At 31.7% G+C, this 26,911-nt stretch overlaps 2 protein-coding genes across 2 annotated transcripts; one reads left to right on the top strand and one right to left on the bottom strand.

Annotated features, from left to right (window-relative positions):
* Nucleotides 1-1,651: 1,651 nt before the first annotated feature.
* Nucleotides 1,652-7,527, bottom strand: LOC18056137 (E3 ubiquitin-protein ligase ORTHRUS 2). Its single transcript, XM_006451607.2, has 9 exons — nt 6,918-7,527; nt 5,378-5,910; nt 4,669-4,794; nt 4,097-4,196; nt 3,949-4,010; nt 3,771-3,873; nt 3,327-3,471; nt 2,863-3,077; nt 1,652-2,584 (listed from the first exon to the last, which is right to left on the bottom strand). Exons 1-9 carry the CDS (start codon nt 7,383-7,385, stop codon nt 2,078-2,080), a joined length of 2,259 nt encoding a protein of 752 aa, XP_006451670.2. The 5' UTR covers nt 7,386-7,527; the 3' UTR covers nt 1,652-2,077.
* An 8,929-nt stretch (nt 7,528-16,456) lies between these two features.
* Nucleotides 16,457-18,580, top strand: LOC18056136 (guanine nucleotide-binding protein subunit beta-like protein). Its single transcript, XM_006451606.2, has 2 exons — nt 16,457-17,433; nt 18,189-18,580. The coding sequence occupies exons 1-2, from the start codon at nt 16,552-16,554 to the stop codon at nt 18,288-18,290; spliced, it is 984 nt and encodes a 327-aa protein (XP_006451669.1). The 5' UTR covers nt 16,457-16,551; the 3' UTR covers nt 18,291-18,580.
* The last annotated feature ends 8,331 nt before the right edge of the window (nt 18,581-26,911 follow it).

Genomic DNA, 26,911 nt, shown 5'->3' with positions numbered 1-26,911 from the left:
CTCAATTCATTTAAAATTCATTAACATAAAATTTTCGCTTACCAATGAGGCTCACCATGCGCATATACATCTTGTTCCCAACCATAAAACAAAGAATCGTCATTCTGAAAAAAATTTCCTCATTGTTGGGTAAGACTTAGTGGTTAAATATCTCAATGAGTTAGATGTTATTCGGAGCAATGAAGAAATGTAGTCATCAGTTATAAAACATAGCAAGTACGTTGAAAAAATGCAGTTAAGGTAGCAAACACATGCATCCTAAAAATTACAATAGATTTCCAATAACCTCACCTCAACATGATTGCCAAAACTACTACCACCATTAAGGAAAAATAAAATGTTATTGTAACCTAAGGGTGGGCATAAAACTCATAACCCATGGTTTAAACAAAAGTTAAACCACACTAAATAATTTGGGTTGGGTAAATAATAAAATTGGGTTGGATGTGGGTTTTACAATAAACATTTAGTACGATTTGGGTTTGATTAACCTCTATGCGGACATTACTCCTTATAGTTGTCATTTGATGGCAAATGATGTTATCAGATTAAATTATTTGGCAAGATATGCAAGTTGGCCAAAGCTAAAATGTTCACTAGATAAATTTCAACAAAGCATGTCATGTACACTGAATATGATATTATTATAAAAAAGGATTTCGGTCGAATGCTAAACTTTAGCAAGAAACTATGGCTGATCTATTTAATGCAATTTGATTCAGGTCATCATAAAGGATTTTTAATGGACTTATAGCATGATAATTTGATGCTTTAATGCTAAAAAAGAGATAGAAGAAAAGAAAAGAAAAACTAAAGAATTAGTGATAAAGCCATTAAAAAAAAAGCAAAGTGATTTTTAATTTGGATAAAGATGCTACCTTTTTCAAATTATTTGATTACCTTTTATTTGTGAACAATGTTGATAAAAAAGCCAAAGAATTAATGATAAAATTATCACAAATTTATTGTTATTAGTAATAAATTCTTTGTTATATTTTTCAAATATTATTTAATACATCTTGATTTTAGTTATAAGTATGTAAAAATAATAAAAAAAATTATCACCAATGATGAAAAAACTTACGTTACGTCATGCCAAGTCCACTCGTCAATAACTTATGTTTTTATGAATACATTACTAATTAAAGCATCAAAATGATCAACTACGTCCATAGTTGTTGCAAAATTTGTTAATTACAATTCTTTTATCCACTGTATTTTTTTCGTATTATAATTAATATATATAACAATTAATAATTTTAATTTTAATATAATTATAATATTTTGATCATAAAATTCAAACAAAACACAAACCAAACTTAAATGGGTTAGTTTAAATTAAGTTAAAAATATTTGAATTGGCTTCGATTAGACCCAAAATTTTCTGATTTGATTTGACTTGACCTAAAACCGAAATCAAACCAACCTATGTCTACCCGTACTTACATTTATAAATCTTATGTTCTATTTCTATTAATTTATATTTTATTTTATACTTAATGTTAATTTATAAGTTGTATTCTAAATTTACATATTTTTGGTTTAATTTATGTTTAATTAAGGTGATGGTAACATGATTTCAATTACAAAAATAACCTCTAAAAGAATTAAAAAAATAAATGTAGTGTTTAAACATGACACCATTTGCCGTGGCACGCGGTTACCCGCGCCTTATATTCACCGTGGGATAAAAAACCAACACCCTCATCACATTTCGGATTCTAGCTTTATGGGAACCAAGGTCTTCATAAATATAAAGGTTAACCGCCAATGCTAACATAGCATTGAAATAAATTTCGACGGGGCAGTATCAGTTACATTTCAAGCATACTGTTTTAACCTTCAAAATGAGAATCTGTATTACTTGAAAAAATGACAAACTGTGTATTCACAGTTGTTGCTTCCCCAAAAACCAGCTATCGCATTCTCTAACCCCATTATCAAAACCATTTTGATTTAGAACCCAAAACAAGAACCATCAGTACAAATATCAACGTCAAACCCCTTCAAATTGATAGAAGCTTCAAATTTCGACTTATGGAGTCGCATATACCTGATGGTCTGACCAAAAATCATGTCATTCGAAATCTTCGTCAGATGATTGCAGCTGGAGGGTACTTGCTGGTGAATCCCCTTCATCTGCTGTTGCTGCAGGAATTTTCCTGCTCCTGCTCTGTAATCCAACATTCTGTTTCACAGAACCATCCCCATCATTGGTCAAGCCTTTTGGAACTCCTGACTCAACCTTTTTAACTTTAGAGTCTCCATTTGAACAGCCAGGCTTCTCCACTGAAATCCTGTTTTCCTCTTCATTGCTGCCATCAAATGATGAGCTCCCCCCAGAATCAAGTTTCATCCGCTTGCTAGCCCTTTTCGGTTTAGGCTTGGCAGGAGAATTCTGCAAATCCTCTTTCACATCAGCATTCTCAGAATTTTCAGTGGCGGCAGTTCCGGTGATCCCAGACGTTGGATTAGGATTTTCCATCCCATTTATCTCTTCATCACTCAATTCCTCAGGAGGGTCTTCATTCTCTTCAGTCTTATGTTTCAGTGACTCAATTACATCCATTAATTCTCTGTTGACCTGTCGATTTGAACATTACATATTGAAGTAAACTAATTTTCCAATTGTGGAAAGAAAAATTTGTGCTTGGAAATATAAGAAGTCATGAGTTAATGCATTACATCGAAGCTGAGCAGATAAGGAAATATTTAGAGCTAATAACATCCAGACAAGTGTTTGAATGCCATGGTATTTTAAAAATTTCAGTTTAGAAGCATCTATTCTGTTTATGTGGTAGAAAAAAGCAAAACTTTCTTCACATTTCAACAATTAACAATTATGAAGTGTCCCCATCTTACTTGAGGGTTTTGAAGAAATTCAGATATGTCAGTTGGGCACGACGGACACTGCATGACATTCTTTTGTGATCTAAGAGTCCGTCCACCTCTACTTCTCTCTCTCACAAAAGTCTTTCCAGCAAACGCGCCTTCCAAACAAGACTTGCAAAAGTTATGAGCACAAGGTGTAGTAATAGGCAGATTCATCACTTGCCGACAAATTAGGCAACTGAATTCTGCACGTAAAGAATTACCAAGTGAACATAGTTTTCAAACTTCTTATATGAATAGTATGTAGTGCATCTAAGAATCTAGAATTATTAACTTATAGCTTTAGTACATTTTTTATTTTTTTATTTTCTTTTTTCCTTGCAGCAACCAGCATGAGCTCGCCATACAACAAACAATCAACAATTCTGTTTGTAAATGTTAAATCTACCAACTGCCTCAAGAAAGACATCAATAAAGGCATAGAAAAAGCAAACCTTTCAGGAGCTTCTCTCGTACGCTTGTATTCTGTGCTTGCCTAATAGCTCTCCTCACCTTCTTCCCATCCTCAGGCTTACCTGTACCAATTGGTTTTTTGCTAAGCGGTGGAGGTTTCTTCCACTTCCAGCGACTATCTTCTTCCTGAAAATGGAAATAACAGAATTCCATATCAAGTCAAAATAACAAACACCTGTGACACCTGTGACGAAAGGATTTATGTTTCAGTAATAATCACAAATTGAGAACAATGAAAAGGGTCCTTTAACTGCTGAAATCCATTATAACATTGATACACAAGACCTTTTTGCATTATTATGAAACAATTTTAGTATTCACCTAATTTTATCTACACAGCAATTCAATAGACCATAAAACATGTCTTTGAACAGAAGCATGAGACATGCAATTCAAATTTTAGAAAAGAAACTGCATGAACTCACATCAAAGTCCCATGCTGGACTTTCCTTCCTCTCTGTTACATCAGTTGCCATTTTCAACTCTGGAATACCTGGCAAAGATCTAGGGCGATCCCCAAATTCATCACTGCAGTTAAAGTTTCAAAAATTTAGTAGGGAGAGAATAGTGAAAGAATCCAAATAAATCAATAACAGCACAAACCTTGTCCATGGAGCAGGCTCATTGTCACATCTAACAAACAAATATCTGCAGACCTTGAAACCCTTTGCAGGAAAAACGTGTCAGTTTATATATTTAGCTGATAACAATATTATTGGTAATTATAATATATTAAATACAATATATTTACTTGGATTCCAATTTTTCGCCAACACTTTTCAATTCTGTAGACTCCATCATAACGCACCCCTTTCTCAGGGGCATAAGAAGAACGTTTCTCCTTGTGGGACCTGCTCAAGAAAGAAAGGAAACATAGAAGCTAGAGTGAAAATATATGTGGAAGTTTTAAATGAATAATCCAAAATAACAGTCCTCACCATATAAACCCAAATCACACAGAAAGACATTAAAAGATTATTATGATTCCCATTAGTAATAATTACTAATAACTACTGCACAGACTTAAAGGTTTATAATGCATAAGAGTGAAACAAGTATGGACAGGCAACAAATATATTAATTATATCAGAAAATGGCATAGAAATAATTAATTCCTTTAAACTTCAAAAATTAATTGCCATGCCAACGACGTTGTCTATTTTCTGACAGAAAGCAGCATGAAGAAAGAGATATTCTGCTATGCAAAAACACATCTAAAAAGGACCCGAAGAAGCAATAAGTAAATACATTTTGTCATCTTTAATTCAATGAGGCAAGAAAGAAAGTGTCTTGAAAGAACAAGATTGAAAGAGAAACGCTTACCTCACAACACGAACTGGGTAGCCCTTTTTGCAACTTACTCTGAGGGCTTCATTCATTTTTTCAAACTTTTGATCAAAAGACTGCTCTTTGTTTGTTCTTTTGTTCCCACTTAGATCTCTACCACCACTGCCAACCACATTTATGCAAACAAATCATATCATGAAATTAGAATGGTATGAATGAATGGCAATACTTTTTAGGGTCCCAATAAAAAAATCAAACAAGGCATACTACTAAACAGGATAAATAAATCAATTGTTTTAACAAAAGATACTCGAAAAGCAGGGAGTGTTAGATAAAATCTAATATAAATGATTAAAGAAGATTTGATGTTTTATACAACATCAGATAGAGCGGGAAGAAATAGACAACACTCACAGAAGGGTCCCAGCAGAAACTAATTTTTTTAATATAGGATTGATTGGTCAGAGTAGAGAGAACAGGTTATATTGCAACTATTCAAGCATAATCACTGATTTTTACTACAAAGTTAAAAAAACCAAAACAAAATCAGATTTTTAGATCATATAAGCAGACTAATCCTGAGCCATAAGAAAACAACAGTGAAATACTGACATCAACTAGGTTTACCAATCAACAAATGCAACTTCTTTACTAGGGAGTTACTAAAAGTTGAATTAAATGAACTAAAAGATTCCCTATATAGTGAACTCAAACCAGTTAAATGTGAAGTCATGTAGAAACAAACCTTCCTGTATATAGGAACCACTCTCCATGATCCTCGTCATCTTCATATCCCCCGGATAGTGCCACTGACTGAGAACCATAGTTTGACTGTCCAGCTATACCAGCAACATGAGGAAAATGTGCACCCCACTGCCGGCATTCCAATCTGTCTTCCCAACATTCACCAACAAGCACACCCTGATTTCTCTCTGGATCATTTTCTGCTGGGATTGGCCCAAAATGATCAGGTGGTATAGTAACAAAAATCTTCCCACTTGCAGCATTGGCCTTCCCAGTCTTCTGTGCCCGCTCAGTAGTAAATGCCTTGTCTGGACGGTCTTGGTTGCGCATAAAATGGTAAACCTTCGTAGGCACAGCAGCAAGGTTTGACTTTGACAGCTTGGCCATACGAATAGCAGTCACAAGTGCAGAATTAATGCGGGGCTGGCTTGCCATTTTGGGAGGAATTATGTGACGGCATTTTGCACAGGTCCGCTTCCCTTGCCCAATCCATTTCTGGAAGCATTTTAGGCAGAAGTTGTGGCCACATGGTGCCTGAAACAAGATAAACAAAAAACTTCTGAAGTTCTATCAGCTTTCCCAAATTATATAACTTTGAATATGTGAAACAACTGTGAAGCACATCCGTCGCAAACATTAAACAGATCCCTACTTTCTGCACTCCAAGTTCCAAAAGATAACTGATTATTAGAATTTAGTGTTATCCAAGTTAAGGAAAATTCATTTCCCACTGAGCAAGTTGTCCAAAACATTAGAAGATCTTATAGATCCAAAACAGAAATTTGCAGATGTTGTGGGATGGTCTCAATGAAACTACCAACAAATTTCCAAAACAAGTATCAAAATCATTTCAAACTGACACATCGTCATTACCAATAACCAATATGTACCAAAACTATACACAAATAAAGAATATATCGTAACAGTTACTACTTATCGAGTTCAGTTACTTTAAATGATTCTAATGGATATTTAGTAGCTCAGTAAAGTATTAGTGAATTGATACCCTTGCTGATGTAGTTTGATTTGCGCTAGCATCACTTGCCAGGACAACCACTAACACAATCGTGATACTTAATTACTTAATGATATATGACATTCTTACCATTTAGAAAAACAATAGAAGAATGTGCCATAAACTCACAACTACAGCTCTTATTTCCGAACCAAATAAGAAATACAGCACTCAAAAACCAATATCTAGCAGTTCAAACTACTTGAAACCTTGTGACGACATGTTCGGGATTAAAGTGTTGCAGCTTTTAATTCGCACCTATTATGGAATGGAATTATTAGTTAATAAGTGGGTAGTAATTAGTAAACATCAGCTACATGATAAAAGTGGGTGTTTACCAGACCTATAGCACACGAGCCGAACTACGACAATTACAAACGTACCTGTAAGCTAACTAAGTTAATCGATATTCAAGACCCCGGAAACCCTAATTAAGCATAGCATTAAAAGTAGAAAACAATTACAAAAGCAGATAAAATTAATTAGTAAAAGCATTAAAGCATATTGTCTGTTTCGTGAATCTAACCGTAACAGGTCTCTCAGGCAACTGCATACAGAAAGAACAGTTCAAGCTACCATCAAGCAGGTCCAAAACATCACTATCACTCTCCCTCTCCTTTCCTTTGCTCTTCTTCTCATTCTCATTCTCTTTCATTTCCTCCTCAACTTTCCCGCTCAAAAGCTCCTGCCTTTTCCTTGCCTTCTCCTTATCCGTCAACTTCTCGTCCGCCTCAATAGCTCGTATAGCCGCCACCAGATCCCCGCCATCTCCGGCGGTGCCGCCCGAGGGCAGAGCAGGTCCATCGACGCCGGAGCAGTCGGGGCATAACCACGAGAGAGACGAAGCTAGGGTCTCGGGAGGCTTGGTCAGGCAGGCCACGTGCCAGGGAGTGACGCACGTGCTGCACGTGATCGTTTCCTCGGGAGGGGGTTTCACTTTGCAGCGCATGCACTGCTCATCTAAGTTGCAGGGCAGTTGGATATCGTGCGCCATTGAAGTGGCGATGGTTGTTTGGGGGAGGAGGGGTGTGCGTACGATAAGAGAGTGACAATGTGTGATATGATATTTGTTGGGGTATTAAAGAGAGTGGAGAGAGAGAGTGAGGGAAGAGCGAGAGGCGGGTTTCCGAAAAGTGTTTTCCAGTCGAGCGCGTTTTGAATTTCAAACGGGAGCTAAATTTGCTTCAAAATTTGTGAAATGACAATTGTCTCCTCTCCGCTTCCGCTTTATTTACAGCTTACTCATTTAATCTGCTGACTAAAATTAAGCATAAAAGGTAATTTGGTAAACTAATAATTAACATAGGGGTAAAATCCGAAACCCGCTCCAAATTTCGTAAATACAATCCATCTTTTCTAAGAATGAGGTTATATTTTATTCATCCACAATTGGACAAGTATATAGTGATGATAGAATTATAAATTTTGTATAAATTTATTTTATATAAAGTGATGTAGTATAATTTTATTGGTTGGATAAAATTATGCCACAATGGTTTATACAAAAAATGTGAAATAATAATTTTATATTTACTAAATTTTCATTAAGATCCAATTTAAACAAATCAATTACTTTCATTGGCATTAGTTCAAATCTAAATCAAATAAATCAATTTGTAATCAAGGAATTGTGGGCTAAGTTTAGCTTGGAAGCGTTTTTGGGTAAGTGGTATGGTTGAGGCAAGCATATAAGGGATATATGAGTTGTGGAGGTTAATTTAGAAAGATGATATGAGGAGTTTGGGTGAGCTCACGTATAGAATTTAATATGGTTGTCAAAATCATAACAATGAAATTAAGCATAAAATATAACGAGCATACAAAAATTACATTGTTTATTTTTTGCCAACTTCCATAGGAGTAACTCATCTCTAATCAACGTGTAACCCTTTTGATAAGTACCCATTCTATATTGGAGATGTTTTTTTAGATGTCCTTGTGATAGTTTGTGCAACTCACATGATAACACCTAACTTGTTGACTAACATTGTGCTTATTTCTCGTTAGTTGCTTTAAGGGTGGACAAAAGAATTAGGGAACTAAATAAACCAAACTGGATAGCCAATTTCATTTAATTTTGGTTTGATTTATATATTGAAAAAAAGATTGATTTAATTAGTTAAATAAAAGATGACTAAAAGAAATAACTATAAAAAATAAAATTTTAAAGGTTAAAAAAAAATCGAACCAAACCAAAATTAAAATAAGCATAAGGATAATGAGTATACAAAAATTACATGATTTGACCTTTGGCCTACTTCTACCAAAGCAACTCATCTCTTATCCACGTGTAGCGCCTTTAACAAGTATTTGTTCTATATTAGAGACCTTCCTTTAGCTGACTTTGTGATAGATAAATAACTAACGTTACAACAAGATTTGTTGTAATATGTTGTGATCTTTTTCCTCATTGTTTGCTTTTAGGGGTGGGCAAAAAAATAGGGGAACCAAATAAACCAAATTGAATCGCTGATTCAGTTCAGTTTGTAAATTAAAAATAATAATAATAGGTCTAATCATTTTAATAAAAAATGACCCCAAAACTAAATAATTAAAAAAAATAAAAATTTTAAAGGTTAAGAAAATTTTAAAAAAAATGAACTGAGCTAGAACTATTTCGGTCTACTTCAACTCGATTTAGCAAAAACTAAACCAAATTGTGCTTACCTCTAATTGCTTTTGTCATTTACCCATTTAAATAATTATTCATGTTATCTGTTGAGGTGAAGAGGGATCGTCCAATCAATGGACGTATTAGATTTTTTGTCACGTCGCAACTTATGATTAGACACATATTCTTTTTCAATTTTCCCATAATACTACTACTTTTATGGTGCATTTAGTTTTCATATTGGAGAATCATAAGTTAAAATTGAAATAATTGACAACATTTACTTCCCAAAATAGAGGCGAGAATCCAAATCGAAATCATAAAACCTACTCCAATTTAAGAATAGGCAATGGGAGACTTATTCTTAAGGGAAGGTTGGGAATCAGTCTCCGATGTTCTACCCTCATTAACATTTCAAAATTTCAAAATTGTGCTCCTATAAATTAAAAATATGAAAAAAGGCAAATTGCAGCAGAACAAAGCAAATCACAGCAAGCAAACCATCATCGTCGATTGTGAAGTAGCAGCTGGCCACCGATGTCGTCTCTGTTTGGGGCCATTTTCGAGCAGTAGCAGCAATTGGCATCGATGATGATGTCGGTGATGATGATGATGTCGCAGTCACTGTTGGTCCAATTCCGATTTGTTGTTGTTGTTGTTGCTGTTATTATTATTATTATTTTTATTACTACTACTACCACCACCATCATTATCATCATCAATATCATTATTAATAATAAAAAGTATTATAATTAATTAATATATTGATGTTAATATCATTATTTATTAATGATAAAAAGTAATATGATTAATTAATTATATTAATGTTAATATTATTATTATTAAAAATAAAAAGTATTATGGTTAATTAATAAATTAATATTACTAATAATATTATTATTATTAACAATAATTAATGATAGTAATAATAATTTTTGAATAATAATAATCACAAGAATTAAAATACAAAATAATAACGGTGGTGTTGTTGGCGCACCTCCATTATCCTCTTAATACCCCTCTTATTATTTCTATTTACAAAATTTACCCCTAACTGAAAAAACCTTGCATACCCACATCCAATACGGCAATACCAACAGAAGTAAAATTTGAAGACCCCACTTACAATTGCAGATGAGTTTGATGAATAGTCTTTATCCGTGGCAAAACTAATTTACACTACTTAAAATAAATCCATTAATCATTGTTCTTAATCATCTCAAAAAATTATCAATGGTGCCCTCTTTTGATGCGTAAGGAAAAACTCCAAACCCAGAAAAATGGCTTTCATGAATAGAAATAGATGAAGATGGAAACATCTCATGACTTGTTGTAAGACTTGGAAGTACTTATGACATTCAAATTTTAATTTTTTCTTATTTTTGAGTTTTAAGTCATTGAGAAATTGAACAATAGACAAATTACTATAAAAACAATCAATTCCGAAAAGATATTAGCTATTATCTTATTTATAAGATGCCCAATTAACGTTAGCAACATGAAAAACATAGAATTTTTAGTTTATGTAGCTAAAGAAATTAAGAAAAGAGATAACATGAACGGGGTTTGTTTAAAGAGCGTCAATAGAAGTAGGGATATATGTGGAATAAAAGAGGGTATCAATACAAGTTATCTATATTTCAAATTATTTTATGAGGCATATTTAAAAAAGTGGTTTTAAGAGGACAATAGGGGTTATGCCAATAGTCCAATTATGACAATAGTTAATTAAGAACTTTTTATTAACTTGTAACAATCTAATTCATCTCAATTTTGATTTCAAGACGAAGTAAACACATCGATAGCAATTCAGCTCATTTTGATTCTGATTTGTACAGTTGAAATAAATAATTTAATCTGATTTCTATTCCTTATTCTAATTTCGGTTAATTTCTATTTCAGTTTTTTTTCGATTTCAACCCATTCTAATTCCCATTAGTCAATACATCATTACTTTATCAATTCTATTTTCTATATTTTATTGTCTCAAAATACCGTAATTGATATAAAAAAATTAATAGAAAATTTGAGGGTAATCGTTTTTTTTTCTTTTTGCACGTCCACTAAATTTGACATATTTTGCTCCACCTAAGAATAATAGATAATAGGATATGCACACACAATCCATTGGAATTTTCTGTGGAAATAGTATTTTTTTAATATCTTTCTTCTTGCCCAACCCTCTTTTCTCATTTATTCATCTTTTTTTTTAACAAAAAAAAAAAAAACCAACCATCCATTTTCGTTGCAAGGTTTGCACAAGAACTTGTAATGGTATCTTAAAGCTTATCTTTCTTCTACTTATGCACTAGCCTTATAAGACTACCCTTAGGTTTATGTCGCCCATAACTCGAAAACGTTAGTGTTGCTACTCCTACGAGCACCCATCTATTACTCTTATAAATAAAACCCCTTCTCTAAATACAGCCATCGAGGCATAAATAAAAACACTCATTATAAGTACACTCACGCCAATGGCCTTTGGCCCAGTGGTAAACCTCTACTCTCCCAGTTAAGAATGATTGTGAGGGTAGGGGTTCGAGTCATCATGGATTCAAAACTCTCTCAACTAAGTATTATGCATGATTGTGTGGAGTTTAGTTGCAAGTATTTTTCCCTTGCGAAATGTGAGTGGAGCAGAGACATCCCCCCTATATGAGGGCTACTTGTCTGCACATGTACTTCACAGATTTAATGTAACAATGTAAGCCATAGTTATGTATATCTAATTGTAAATATCCGTATAATGTTTGCTTAATAGCAGTTCTAAATATATGTGTAATATACTAATTTAATGTGTAATCAATATTTAAAAAAGTATACTCACTGTAATCCCATAAAAGAACATGTCCAATTTCTTTACCCATGAACACTCAGGAAAAAATAAAATTGAAAAGAAAAAAATTGTGGCGATAAAATAAAAGATCGAAACCAAGCATGTTATCCTGAGTACTTCAGTCAAAAGAGTAAACTAATCAATTGAGAGAAGAAGCCACTTTAACAGACGTTAAAAGCAATCGTTTATAAGAAGTTTAAGATTTTGAAGAATAAAATCAAGCAAGCAGAACAATAAAATGTTTTTTAAAAAAATATGGAAGCCCCATATATAATTAAAGAGAGAGAAGAGGTGAAATATCTGATTTTTTTTAAATTTTTTTAGAAAATAGAATTATCAAGACTTGGCCAAGCCCTAACGTGAACCTATGATTAAAAAGAAAGGACTTAATTCTTAAAAAATTCAAACCTTTAAACTAAGGGTATGACCCAGTCCAACCCTTATCAGTTTTTGATTGGGCTTGGGCTTTATCTAAGCCTGCCATACTTTTTTTAATTTTTTAATTTTTAGATTTTTTTAGAATAAGACTCCAATTTTTCATTCTTTATTAATAATATTGTAATACTATTATTCTATTTTTTATATTAAATTTAGTTGTAAAGAATTTAATAAATTACTTTTTTATTTAGTTTTAACAACAACAAAATATGTAACAATTTAACTAAATTAATAAGTAAATAAATCAAATATAAAATGCTAAAATAATAAAAAATAAAGACAAATGTTAGTGCAATAGTTGTAATCACATGCATAGTGTGTATTTAACTTTTAATTGTTATATTTTTAAATTTAAAAAATTAATTTAAGGGTTAAGGACCGGGTCCAGGACTTTTAGTAAAACCCTAACCGTGACTTGAATGTTATCAGGCTTGATTCCTTAACCCTAGCCTGACCCTTAACCCCCTTACATTTGAGTAAAATCTTTATAAAATGGGGTTAAGTGAATTGAACCAAGAAGTGGGTCGGATAGTTTTACCATTTTTAAGCCCAACTCTTAAAAAAAATATGTACCAATTAAAGATTAGATTTCTATTAGCTTATATACTTATCAGGGGTTTTTAATTAAATATACCCCAAAAATAAGGTATTTAAATAAATATACCCCATGCTTTATAATTATGTGAACATGCCATTTTGTGTGATGTATTGTCTGAAATGTCTCTAAAGAAAAATATAAAGCACCATACAAATCACCTCCAACACACACTCTTTTACTTCCACACCATTTCACTCCTAACTCCGCATACCATTTCACTTCACACAATAAAAAAATCATATTCTCAATGTCACTCATGAATAGCCAATGTGTTGAGATTTTGGTTTACAACTAGGTACATTTTTCATCCAATGAATGAGGTACTTAAAACTTTATATTTATTTTATATTATTTATTCATTTTCTTGACATTATATTATTTTTAGGGTTTTATTTGGTTTGTTGTAAACAACAAAACAACTCACATTTTCATTATATTTGTATCATATCACAACTCTGTGACAGATTTTTTAACTATATTTGTTGAAATCTCATTTTGTTCTGAATGTTGTTCTGCACCCATTTTACACGACTGCAGTTGTGTATGTATGAATTTACATGACCACAGTTGTGTATGTATGAATTTACACGGCTGCAGTCATGCAAATGTACAAAGTGTTCCATTTATTATGACATCCTAGCATTCTATTAGTATAAAAAATATTTTTTGCACTAAATATGTCCTCTGACAATTATTGGATTATAGTCATGTATTTTAGTAAGCTACGCGACTTTTGTTGTGTATGAATTTACACAGTCATGTAAATTCCAGCTGTTATGAGACCATATCGTTCTATTAGTACAAAAGATATATTTTTTAGAGAAGAATTATGTTCTCTGCCGATTTACTAGACTGTAGTCATGTATGAACTTACACGACTTTAGTTGTGCGAGTGTTGAAAATGTTGCAACTATTATGATACCCTAGCATTTTATTGTGCCAAAAATATATTTTTTTCACTAAATATGTCCTCTAACTATTATTGGACTATATACTGCTGCTATCATATACGTATGAACTTACGTGACTATAGTGGTATAAGTGTGTAAAATGTTGCAACTGTTATAAAGCCCTAGCATTATATTAGTGCAAAAATATACATTTTTCACTAAATATATCTTTTGATTGTGTACTAGACTATAATCATGTATTTTAGTAAGTTACACGACTGTTGTCATATATGTACGAATTTACACAACTACAATCGTACAAGTATATATAATGTTCCAACTATTATGAGACCCTAGCGTTTTGTTAGTGCACAAAATATATTTTTTGGGAAGAAATATGTCTCTGACTATTTACTAGATTGTAGTCGTGAATTTTGCGAGTTACATGATTGTTATCGTTTATGTATGAATTTACACAACTACTAATACAAGTGTGAAAAATATTGCTTGACAATGTACCTGGATGAATAAAGGTTGGCCATAAGAAATTAGGATAACATTTAAAGGATAAGAGAGTTTACGTCAAAAGTGTGATAGTTCTCAAGGACATACTCAACTAACTTGTAGCGCACCAATTCCACTGTCTGACAATGAGCCTGCAGTGGATAAAACAAAAGCACATGTAATACACTCAATATTATATACTTGTCCTTTTCATTGTCTTAATTTCTTTAATATCTGTAATAGTTAGCTGATAAATTTATACCTTCTTATTTCACAGGTGGAAAAAACATATTTGTTTGGCTCATGTTGTTTTCAAAGGGAAGTGACCAGGGGTTTAATATAGATGGGCCGAATGTTTGGAGTAAATTAATAGTTTTGATGATTGAGCATCAACTTGTGTTCTTTTAAAGCTTATTTATGATTTGAACTTATTTATGATTTAGACATGTATTAGACCTATGTAGTTTTATGTATAAAAGCTTCTGTTGTTTGATGAATTGATGTTTGATATAGTTAGGGATGGCAATGGGCACCGCCCGCAGCGGGTTTGCCATTACCAAACCCAAACCCGCACAAAATTTAAATTACCAAACCCACCCGCAACCCGCAGCGGGTTTTAATTTTTTTATAAAAACCCACCCGCAGCGGGTTTTAACAATTACCAAACCCACAATGGTATCCGGCGGATTTTTTACGGGTTTCCGTATTTAAAATCACAAATGTTTAATATATAAATTTATAATAATAACCTCAAATTCCATATAACATACTCAATTTTATATTTAAATAATGTAAATGAAAAATTAAAATTTCCACATCAATTCGACACAAATTCTCAAATTTAAGTATAAATTACACAAATCCATTTAAAAAACACAAACTAGTATCTAAAAATAATAATTACATTTCATATTATCATTTAAAACAAGCTCCAAGAGAAGATATTCATTTCATTCACCACCATAAGCACCCATCCAACACAATGTCTATAATAATAATTAAGATTAATATTTTCAAATACTAATTCGAAGGAAAATACTTTTAGTTTTCTTTAAATTATGACTTTAGAATAGGATATAGGCCACATACACACATACACAACTTTGAGCCTTTGGCTATTTGGTAATTTAATTAATGACATTATTTTCTTTATATATTTTTAGATTAAAATTAAATTAAAAATATTTGAAAAAAATATTACGGGTTTGGTGGATATCCATGCGGGTATCCACCGGATATAAGGTTAATACCAAACCCACCCGCATTCATATGCGGGTTTTAATTTATAATACTAAACCCGCCCGCAACAGGTAAAATTACCTGCAACAGGCGGGTTTTGGCGGGTGGATTTGGGCGGGTTTGCGGGTACAATTGCCATCCCTAGATATAGTACAACTTATATTGATTGTGTTATCATTCTAATAAGTATTTTAGATAATTTTTGTTCTATGTTCAGATACTCCACTATAGTCATATATTTATAAAGTTACTCAACTGTTATCGTGCATATATAATTTTACTCTACTGTAGTCATTTATTAAGAGATGAACAATTGATGTTTAAGTGACTGCTAATGATTTATGGCTAATAATTTCCAAGTGTCAAATGATCAATAAAATACAAAAAGATACAACAAAGATATAGTGAGAGATGTGTGTATTTATGAAGATAATCGACTATAGTTGTATATATATGAAGATAATAAACTACAATCGTGTAATTATGAAGTTACCCGATTGTAGTCATGTACGTAACCCAGTTGTGAATGATTTTGAAAAATTAAATTTCGAGTTAAGGTAATTTGATAATTGTAGATGAAAAAAAGGCATATATGACAAATTTTGAAGTACAAGAGTGTATTTAGACAAATACTATATTTTTAGGGTATAGTGGGGACAAATTTCCATGTCGAAAGATATATCAACTTCTATTATTCTATCCTAACTACTTTCCCGAAAACTGAATCATATAGAGCCCATGGAGCTCGAATGCGGGAGCGCAGTAGTCCTATATGTAGCTCAATGACATGCATTGGGCTTAAATTAATCTTGGGCTTGCCCTTGTAACGGGCTATAGCCGGTTGTTATCATAAATCCAAGTAAACGTGTACGCACTTAAGCAACCCCATTGCATCCAGTTTCCCGGTCCCTCACAAAACCCTAGTACCCGTCCTTGCTATATAAGCACACGCATTTCATCTTGCTCGGTCCTAGCTCGCCTCTACAAACCCTAACAGCAGGGGGGAAAAAAAAAAATACCGAAAGTACATTTGCTATCGGAAAAATGGCTGAAGGTCTCGTTCTCAAAGGAACCATGCGCGCCCACACCGACATGGTAACGGCGATCGCCACCCCAATCGACAACTCTGACATGATCGTGACGGCCTCGCGTGACAAGTCCATCATTGTCTGGCACCTCACTAAGGAGGAAAAGACCTACGGCGTTGCGCGCCGTCGTTTGACCGGCCACTCTCACTTCGTGCAGGACGTCGTCCTCTCCTCGGACGGCCAGTTCGCTCTCTCCGGCTCCTGGGACGGCGAGCTCCGCCTCTGGGATTTGGCCGAGGGCAAATCCGCCCGCAGGTTCGTCGGCCACACTAAGGACGTTCTCTCCGTCGCCTTCTCGATCGACAACCGTCAGATTGTATCGGCCTCTCGTGACCGTACGATCAAGTTGTGGAACACGCTCGGCGAGTGCAAGTACACGATTCAAGAGGGAGACGCTCACACTGAGTGGGTTTCTTGTGTTAGGTTCAGCCCCAACACGCTTCAGCCCACTATCGTTTCCGCCTCGTGGGACCGTACGGTCAAAGTGTGGAATTTGAGCAACTGCAAGCTTAGGGCTACTCTTGCCGGGCACACTGGATACGTGAACACCGTCGCAGTGTCGCCGGATGGTTCGTTGTGTGCCAGTGGAGGGAAAGATGGTGTGATTCTGTTGTGGGATTTGGCTGAGGGAAAAAGACTCTACTCGCTCGACGCTGGTGCTGTCATTCACGCGCTCTGCTTCAGTCCTAATAGGTATTGGTTGTGTGCGGCGACTGAGCAGAGTATAAAGATCTGGGATTTGGAGAGCAAGAGCATTGTCGAGGATCTTAAGGTTGATCTTAAGACCGAGGCCGAGAAATCTGAGGCCACCACCGCCACCACCACCATAAAAAAGAAGGTATAATTATACTTAACCAATGTATTTTTGTTTTGTTTATACCTTCATAGTTGAATTGCATTTCAACATATTGTCTTTTCTTTGTGGATTGTGTATATTTTGTTAAATAAATTGATACCTGGGAGAATGCAATATTGGCTGGTGGTTAAATGTTCGAAGAGAATATGGCATATTAATCTGAGTGTTCGTGATAAGCTAATCCTCGATGATTTTCTGTTGTCTGCCATATTTTTTTCGACATGGGAATGTGAAATTGTAGTTTGTGGTGTTTTGTTAGATGTTTGCATACCTTCATTGTTGGAAATGTATTTTGGGTTTTTGATCTGGTCTTTTGTGTTATTTATGTTATGTTTTGAAGTCAAACTTGTTAATTATGTAATAATAAATGTTCAGTAACTTAATTTTGTATAGCAATCTTTGTTTGAATTTTTACTTTTTGAGTGTTTGTGTAGGAAAATCAAACACTTTAAAGTTGTTCTAGGAAAATATTGCTGCCTTACATGTCTTACATGCCGTCTTTGGAATAATTTACTGTGTTATAGATCGTTGGTTTTATTAATATTTTAGTAGAAAGTTGCCATTTTCTGTGTATTTTGTTTCTTGACTTACTTTCAGAAGCTTTTTTGTTTGGAATGGTTGATCTGAAATGTTGATATTTGATGGTAGTTTTTGGAGATAAGCTCAACATTTTTTATCTGCATGAACAGTTAAGTATCATTATTTGCTTTCTAATTGTCTGTAATTCGATTTTGCAGAACATTTACTGCACAAGCTTGAACTGGAGTGCTGATGGAAGCACCTTGTTCAGTGGTTATACAGATGGTGTGATCAGAGTCTGGGGTATTGGCCGTTATTGAAAACTGCTTGAGTAATTGCAAACTGCTGTTCTTTTTCGATTACAAACTAGTTTCTCGACTTTGTAGGCAGTTTCAGACCTATTTAAGATTTAAGATTTTGTTCAAAATGTTTTTAAGGATATTTTGTTCTCTTTATTTGGATCTTATATGGCTTTGAGGCCTCTGCTGTTTTGGTTTGGCTTATTATTATTTTAGATGTGTTACATTACATCCGGTTTTGTTTAATTATAAACTGTAGTTTACTTCTTGTCAACCAAGTCGAGTCAATGGTCAGCAACCGCGTTTGGGACGATTTTGTGTTTACATCCTGCCGTGAATTTTCAGTTTCTATCACACACTGGATTTTTTTGTCCATTGAGTTATATAAATTGTGGCATTGTAAGCATATGTTAATTACGAACTCAAGGTCAATATCCGAATCCAGTCTATCTAAATAGTAAACATAAGCACAGGAACACAAACACCATGAACAACTTATTGAAGGCTTCACTGATTGGTTCGAATCGTAATTATCAGAAACCTATGGTAAGTCAAAGTTACAGAGGATTATGTTGTTCTGGGATTGGGGTTGGGGGTGAAAATGAAACGGCAGAGGCAGAGCCATGGAAACCAATGGTTTGCTGGTCGGCAAACTTGCTCAATTGACTCTTCTAACCTTCTTGGAGAGGTCAGCAAAAGTTGACAGATCATTACTTATTTATGGTTCTTTAAACTATACTTGGGCCCCAAACTTACCAATGTTGTCTTAAACTTGCTTCTGGTCTTGCCCACTAGGGAATTTCCAAAGGACATGGTCAGTTTCTCTCTTTCTTCACTCTCACTTTCTGTGCCCAAATTAATGGCTTCTTCTTTTTCTTTAATCGAATTGTTATACATTCATATGTGTACATGTAAATGTGTTTCTTTTGGGGGAATGGCGACTATACTACTGCACCATTTCTTTGTATGCTTCATTTGATTTTTACTTCTAATCTTGCGAACTGGACAGCCTAACTAGTCTCTTTTTTTTTTATTATTTTTTTGTTTTCTTGATTTACATCCTCAAGTTCATTGAAATCCACGGTCAATTTAGTTTTGTTGTGGAAATTCATGGTCGATGTTTTACTCATTTGGCCATTTCTTTTTTCTTTCTTTTGTTCAACTCTAACCCATCCACTATTTCTTCTGGTCCTAAATTTTATGACATCATTTCTATCTTAAGTGTGCGTTTGAAATTGAGGTGTTATAACTTTTAAGCTACAGTTGTTGTGGAAAAAAAAGTTATAACTATAAAATACAAATTAATAATATATAGTAAATATAAATTTTAATTAATAATTTTGATAAAATTATTAAAGATACTATATATTATCTATTATACAAGTAAAAAATTATATCAATATAATTTTTAAATTACAGCAACTAATATTTACTAAATATTTTACTGTTGTAGCTTTTAAGTTACAATTATCCAATCTCAATTTAAACGCACCCTATACACCTTCATGACTGCAATTATCGACCGTGTAAAAGCATACAGGTTGCAACTCTGGCCCCTAATGTTCCAGCAGTTATATGAGCTACATTTTGCAGTCGCAATGGCTGAGGCAGACCCTTGTTCACTTACAGTTCCTACTCAAAGCTCTTTTAACACGAAGATATCAGAAGCCAACAAAATACTTGTACACGTGTAGTCTCTCTTCCGCGGGAACCGTCCTTTCGAAGTCCACGTCACCAAAATAAGACGTCGTTATAAAAATCGCATTCTTTGACCCCGTTTCTGCATTTTACTTACAGGGTCGGGCTGTAATGCGGCGCTGCATGTCATGCAGCTGCCTTTATTATTTTTTTAATAATGCGGATGTAACCGGCCACCGATACCCTCCTTTTAATCGGTTAAAAAAAACTGTCATACAGCTCCCTCGTTTTAGGAAATATTAAGATAATCAATTCATAACTAGTAAATTATCAAAGACCCCCTCAACTTTACACCAAAAAAATACTTCCTTTTTCTTTTGATTCATGGAAAATATAGTTAATATATTTAACTTATAACCTAAAAGAAACATAATTAAATAAAATTAATTGGACTAATATATTTAAATAAAAATAATTATATTATTTTTCTTAATATTACATTATAAATTTAATGATATTTAGCTTTAAAAAATGTAACTTATGTACTAATGAGAATACTATTTAAATATAATAAATGGAAATAATTATATATTAATTAAACAATTTTTAATTTATTAATTGCACTATTTTTAATATTATGTAATAAATGTAATGATATTTTGCTTACAAAACTATCAAAATAATTTTATCAACTTTTAATTACATTAGAATCCGAGTATCTAAACATATAACGAAATCGATTTATTTCTACATATTTAGAAGAAATCAATTCCAGGATCTCACAATACACATTCGGGGACTTGAATTCCTACCTACTAAAATGAGGACAATATTTATCCAACTATCAAATAATTATCATTCCAAACATCGTAGTTACCCCTCAAATGTTGTTGTTGTTATTATTAGTGGCCAATATTAGTATGTTTTATGTATACCCTCTAAAAAAAGTATTCATATATTACAAAAATATAAAGCATCTAATATTTGATATTTTTAAATAAAACTCATAATCAATCTCTTGTGCAAATTAATCCATACTATCTTAAGTGAGATTAATTATTTTATTTAATCCTTTTTGCTATAATAATTTTTTGTTAAGTATTAATCAAATTCATAATGATACATAACATGGATAATTACAATTTGAATGCAACTAATATTGAATAATGTTGTATTATGTTATACTTACAGTTATATAATTTAAGCATGACAATTATATTTCTAAATTAAATTAAATTATTTGAGTAACATTGCACTCACTATATGGGTACATGATTTGTCTACTAAATGATGTGCAAGTATTATAAAATATGTTCAATCTTACATTTATATCTATATTTTTTTGAAATTAAGTTAATTTATATCACAACTAAAAAATAAATAAATAATTTAAAAATATGAAAAATAGAAATTCATTTTCATAGTAAGCAGTATGTTTTACTAAATTTACTTTTAAAACATTTTATGCCATTGGGGAGAAATATAGTCTTTTAAATTCATTTTTATTTATACGTCTTAAGCTTGTTATAATCTTTGCCGCATGAAATATGTTTTCATTGTAATTCTTGCTAAATTTAATTTATATACTTTTATTCTAGTGGTAAAAGCAATTGAATTTGAATATAATTTTTTCAATTTAGTTTTTTTTAACTGATTAAGCATCATGTTATTGTATTACACATATATTTACAACTGTTATAATAACAAATTATTACACTGATATTTACAATTAGATATACAAACTGAGACTTATATTATTACATTTTAAATTCTATGAAATAAGTGCCCAGACAAATAACCTTTACGGAGGAGGAGTGTCTCCACTCCACTCGTATTTCGTAAGGGAGAAAAACTTTGTAAATAATCTCCATATAATTATGTTTAATTAAGGGAGTTTGAGTCTATGGGGACTCAAACTATTGCCCTCATAGTCATGTTTTACTTTAATGGTGTGTTTATTTCATGGAATGAGGAATGAGAATGAAGGAATAAGAATGAAACCTATATTTACTTGGCAAAATGTAATTTGGGAATAAGAATAAAATGTGTGGGTCCCACACAATTTAGGAATAAGGAATGAGAATCCCATTCCCGGGGGTTGTGAATGAAAATGAGGGAATGTGAATGAAATATATGTTTACTTTTGTATTCCTTTAATTTTTTCATATTTTCTAAATTACCCTCATTCAAATCACAATTAATTTTATTATTTTAATTTATCAAAATTTTATTATTATTTTAAATGTCATTAATAATAATAATAATAATTATTAATAAATTTTATTAACTTTATTATTTTAGTTATTATTAATTATTTTTATTTTTATTATTAATATTATCATTATTAACAATAAAAATAATGATAAAAATAATAATAACTAAAATAATAAAGTTAATAAAATTTAATAGTAATAATAATCTAATTTTCATTATCTAGATATAAAAATGATATTAATTAAAAAATAATAATAAATGTTAATAATGATAATATTAATTAAAATAATATTAACAATAATTAATAATAATTAAAATAATAAAGTTAATAAAATTTAATATTAATAATAATAATAAATGATAATAATGATAATATTAATAAAATAATAATAACAATAATTAATAATAGCTAAAATAATAAAGTCAATAAAATTTAATAATAAAAAATGTTAATAATGATAATATTAAAAAAATAATAATATATGTTAATAATGATAATATTATTAAAAATAATATTAACAATAATTAATAATAACTAAAATAATAAAGTTAATAAAATTTAATAGTAATAATAATAATATTATTATTATTATTACTATTAAATTTTATTGACTTTATTATTTTGGTTATTATTAATTATTGTTAATATTATTTTTAATAATAATAATAATAGTAATAATAACAACAATAATGATAATATTGTTAATAATGATAAATTAATTATTAATACTATGGGTATTTTGGTAAATTAATTTTCATTCCCATTCCTCATTCCCATTTATTTTGTCAAGTAAATACATCAATGACATTTCAGCACATTCTCATTCCCATTTATTTTTGCCGAGTAAACATTAAAATTTCATTCTCATTTCAGCTCATTCTCATTCTAGCTCATTCTCATTCCCAGCCCATTCCTATTCTACCACATTCTCATTCCATGACGTAAACGCACCATAAGGTCAATGGTTCACCACTGGGCTAAAGCCTAAGTGGCTAATTTAGCTTAATAACAACTAAATTTACTCCCATGGATTCAAACATCAACTATTTTGTTTTTAATTCAAATGATTTACAACTGCATTAATTAGTACCCACAACGTGATTATTAATATACTTACAAAGTAATATATCTCATCTATATTAAATTATCAATATATTTGTAGAAAATTAATTTTATATTAGCACAAAAGTTTAAAATATATCTTTTTTATGTAAAATTTATACATAGAAAATTTTCATCTTGGCAGATAAAACTACCGCCTCAATGAAAATATTATTTACAAATTACAAAAATGAATTTTTAGATTTTGAATGGTCACAACAAATTTATCCGTGGAAGTTTTGTCATACATCATCACTCTTTTATTATCCTTTTTATTAATTTGAAAACTTTCACATTTTTTCTAATTTCTACCGAAAATATAAATACTCACATTGTGACATTTTTGTTTTGGAAACCCTAGCCGCTCTTCTCAAATCATCAAACACACTTACTCACGTCAAACCCTCACAAGCCAGCAAACAAGCAGTCATCACCGTCTTCATCCTATGCCCGTTACGGTCCTTTCCATCAACCACTAGTCGTCACCGCATCTCACTTTCTCTGTATGCAAATCCTAGACCTGCGAGCCGAATCAAGTGGTGGATTTCAATCAGAGGCCGTCGTTGACCGTTTGAAAGAGTCATTATCTCTTCCGCTGCCAAAGCACGGAGAAGGTTGGGGATCAAATTCATTAAAACCGATCGGGTATAACTTATAAAAAAAGAAGACAAAAACAGTGAAAGCCGAATCCCCAAACCTAATTCCCAAATTCCCAATTTTCTAAAGCCACAAACTCAAGGAATTCTTAGCCAAGCAAGTGGATTTTTAATTTCTCTATTTATAGGTGTAAAAATAAGAATTTTATTATTTGAAATTGTATTATTCTCTAACCATAATTAAAAACATGGGCAGGGATTGCAACAAGATGAAGAGCTACAAAAAGCCCAGAAAGAAACCAAAGCCAGGTAGGAAAACCTTTATTTATTTGTTTTTTGCTATATATGTAAATGCAAAATAAGTTATCAGTTCTCTATCTAGAGTGTGAACATAGCCAAGTTCGATGATTTTTTTTAAAAATTAATTATTGAACCTAATTTTTTATATAGATTTTGGCCCCCAAGTAATATACTACAGTACATGCAGGCCCAATGTAAATTTGAGTCATGAGCTTGTTTTTTCCCTGGCTTTAGTATGGGGCTAAAGGGAGCATTTGTTCCTGTATAATCTATTTAATTCTATTTGGTAGAGCCCAAGTGTTTAAAGCTGATGATGGAATGGAATCGACCTGAATTTTTTAAATCTTAACATTTGGATTTAAAATGAACTTTTGAAAACTTGCTAGTTCATAATTCTGAATATCGTTTCTTTTTTTGGCCAATGCGAAGTTGTGTCAGCTTGGTATTGTGGTTTTAAATCCTTTTATAAAAGATAATTGTTAAACGTTTGTTTGCCCCCCAAAAGATTTATTTACGAATCTTGTTATGTATTTTCCACAGAATTCTTCATGAGGGAAAGGAATGCCGGAGACTATGAACCCAAAGGAAAACATAACGACCTTCAAAAGTAGTAGAAGGCATCCAAGATGTATCCAAAATCGAGCCAGAAAAAGAGTTTTCAGGTTTGAAGTTGTTTCCTTTGGTATTGTTTATCGTTGTAATTTATAATTGAATATTTTGAATTTGTTGTTTTAGTAAACCAAATATTTCATCATTTGTTGTTTTCAGTTCATTTTTGACAATACTTGCTCCAATACAAATCAGTGACCTGACCTGAATTAGAAATCCAAACCGCTTTATAACCCAAACCGACCCGAAAAACTACGAATCGAAACCAAACCACACTGACTTTGAAACCAAACCAAACTGAAATAACTTTTCAACCCCTTTGGGTTGAATTCTTGAACCCAAACTGGTTGTAATCTGAACTGAAAATTGAAAACACCAACAAAAAATTGAAATGCGCGACCCTATTCAAGACTATTGCAGTGTCCTATAAGGTGAGGTTGATTTCGAGCTCTCCTTGAAGGTATGATATGCAATCTGCTGTTTTTTTTTAATTCTACTGTCCTCTATCATTATTTGTAAACATGTTAAGATTTTGGTTTATGCTTATTGTTCTATAGTAAGCTCACCAATGTGCAGTTTCTGATACAAATGATAAAAGGGCTATTAATATTAGATGATGTTATTTGATGATTTATATTAATGCAATCAAGTTTGTTCTTGTTCATTGTAGATGTATTCTCCATTTATCTTCCAAAGATAACTTTGTCATTAAACTGAAATTGACATAAAGGTTGCATAGAACAAGTATGCTGATTTTTTTCCTATTGAAAATAAAACTTATTTGATCCTACCCAAGAAGTTAGGACATGCATTGGAAATTCTAAATATTATTTATTTTTCCCAACCTTGTTTTCTAATATCATTTATTTATTTATTATTATTTTCTTTTTTTGTATGTAGAGACTCTTGAAATATAGCAGCATTTGAAGTCTAGCTTTCAGAAGCTGTAAATTGATTTAGTTTTGTATTGGTTTTATTTGATGTAAAAAAATTTTAAAACATGTTTAGATGAATGGAAATTTTGATTTCCTTTACTTTTTAGAGCACTGGATAAATTAATAGTGCATTATAATTTCATTTACAAACAAATACCAATGAACCATTTAAAAAAAAAATTAAACACGCCTAGATCTTAATCATAAATGTTGTTACTATATCGTTATATTTTCATAATGCCATACATTAGTCATATTAAACATTGAAAAATTATTTTAATTAAGTCCTGAAAATTTGAAAAATTATTTACAAGAGGGTGATACTCGTTGAAACAAAAATGATGTTAACAAATTATAATTATTTAAGTGATAAATGAGCATAAATGTGAACAAAGGTCAAAATTTCAAATATAGATGATGAAACTCATGATCGAATCTCGCGAGGTGTTGAGTAATGATTTCAACCAAAAAATGATATTTCAACACTTAAAGTTTTGTAACTTGCAAAAATCAATTGCATAATCAAAATGTTAATGATATCTTAATAATCTAAAAGAGTGCAAAAATAGCGTAGGACATATGTACATTCTTATTATGTTTAATTATAAATCCCACAAGATATGATATTAATAATAATAACTGTAGTAATATCCAACAAGCACACAGAAAAAAAAAAAATAGAGATGTTCAACTAAAATAGATTAACTAAGCTTTAATCTGGTAAATTAAAGTATTTTTGTAACTTAACTTATATCATCATAGCTTTAGAAGCATAGCAATTGCAATCCTTCTTACTTGTTATTTATTTATTTACCGTTGACGTTATGAAAAACTAAAGCAATTAATTTGAAAAGTAAAGAGAAAGATGAAAATAAATGCATAGATTTATTTTTAATATAATTAAACGCTATTAATTAAAATGATTACAATGAGAATAGATATGTATAAAAATTAAAAGCTCAAGTATACATACAATCAAATTCAAAAGATTGCATGAAGTAATGAAGATGAAAAGAAAGGACTTAGATTATGGACTCAAAATGTTGAAAATGATGAAGGGTTGCAATAAAAAAAATTCTTAGTATTATGTGGTAAATTGATATTTGTTAAAATAGTAAGGGGTCAACCATAATTTCCCTTATTGATATTATTGTTATTTTCAACAAGTAATTTATTATTAGTAAAAAAAGGACCTGAAACATGTACTGGTAGTGTTGGAATATAATAAAAATAATAGGAACATAAAAC

Source organism: Citrus clementina, unplaced genomic scaffold (assembly GCF_000493195.1).
Source record: "Citrus clementina cultivar Clemenules unplaced genomic scaffold, Citrus_clementina_v1.0 scaffold_1, whole genome shotgun sequence".
Taxonomy (NCBI): domain Eukaryota; kingdom Viridiplantae; phylum Streptophyta; class Magnoliopsida; order Sapindales; family Rutaceae; genus Citrus; species Citrus x clementina.
The sequence above is the reverse complement of the archived record's forward strand: the minus strand, read 5'-3'. Positions and strand labels throughout refer to the sequence as shown.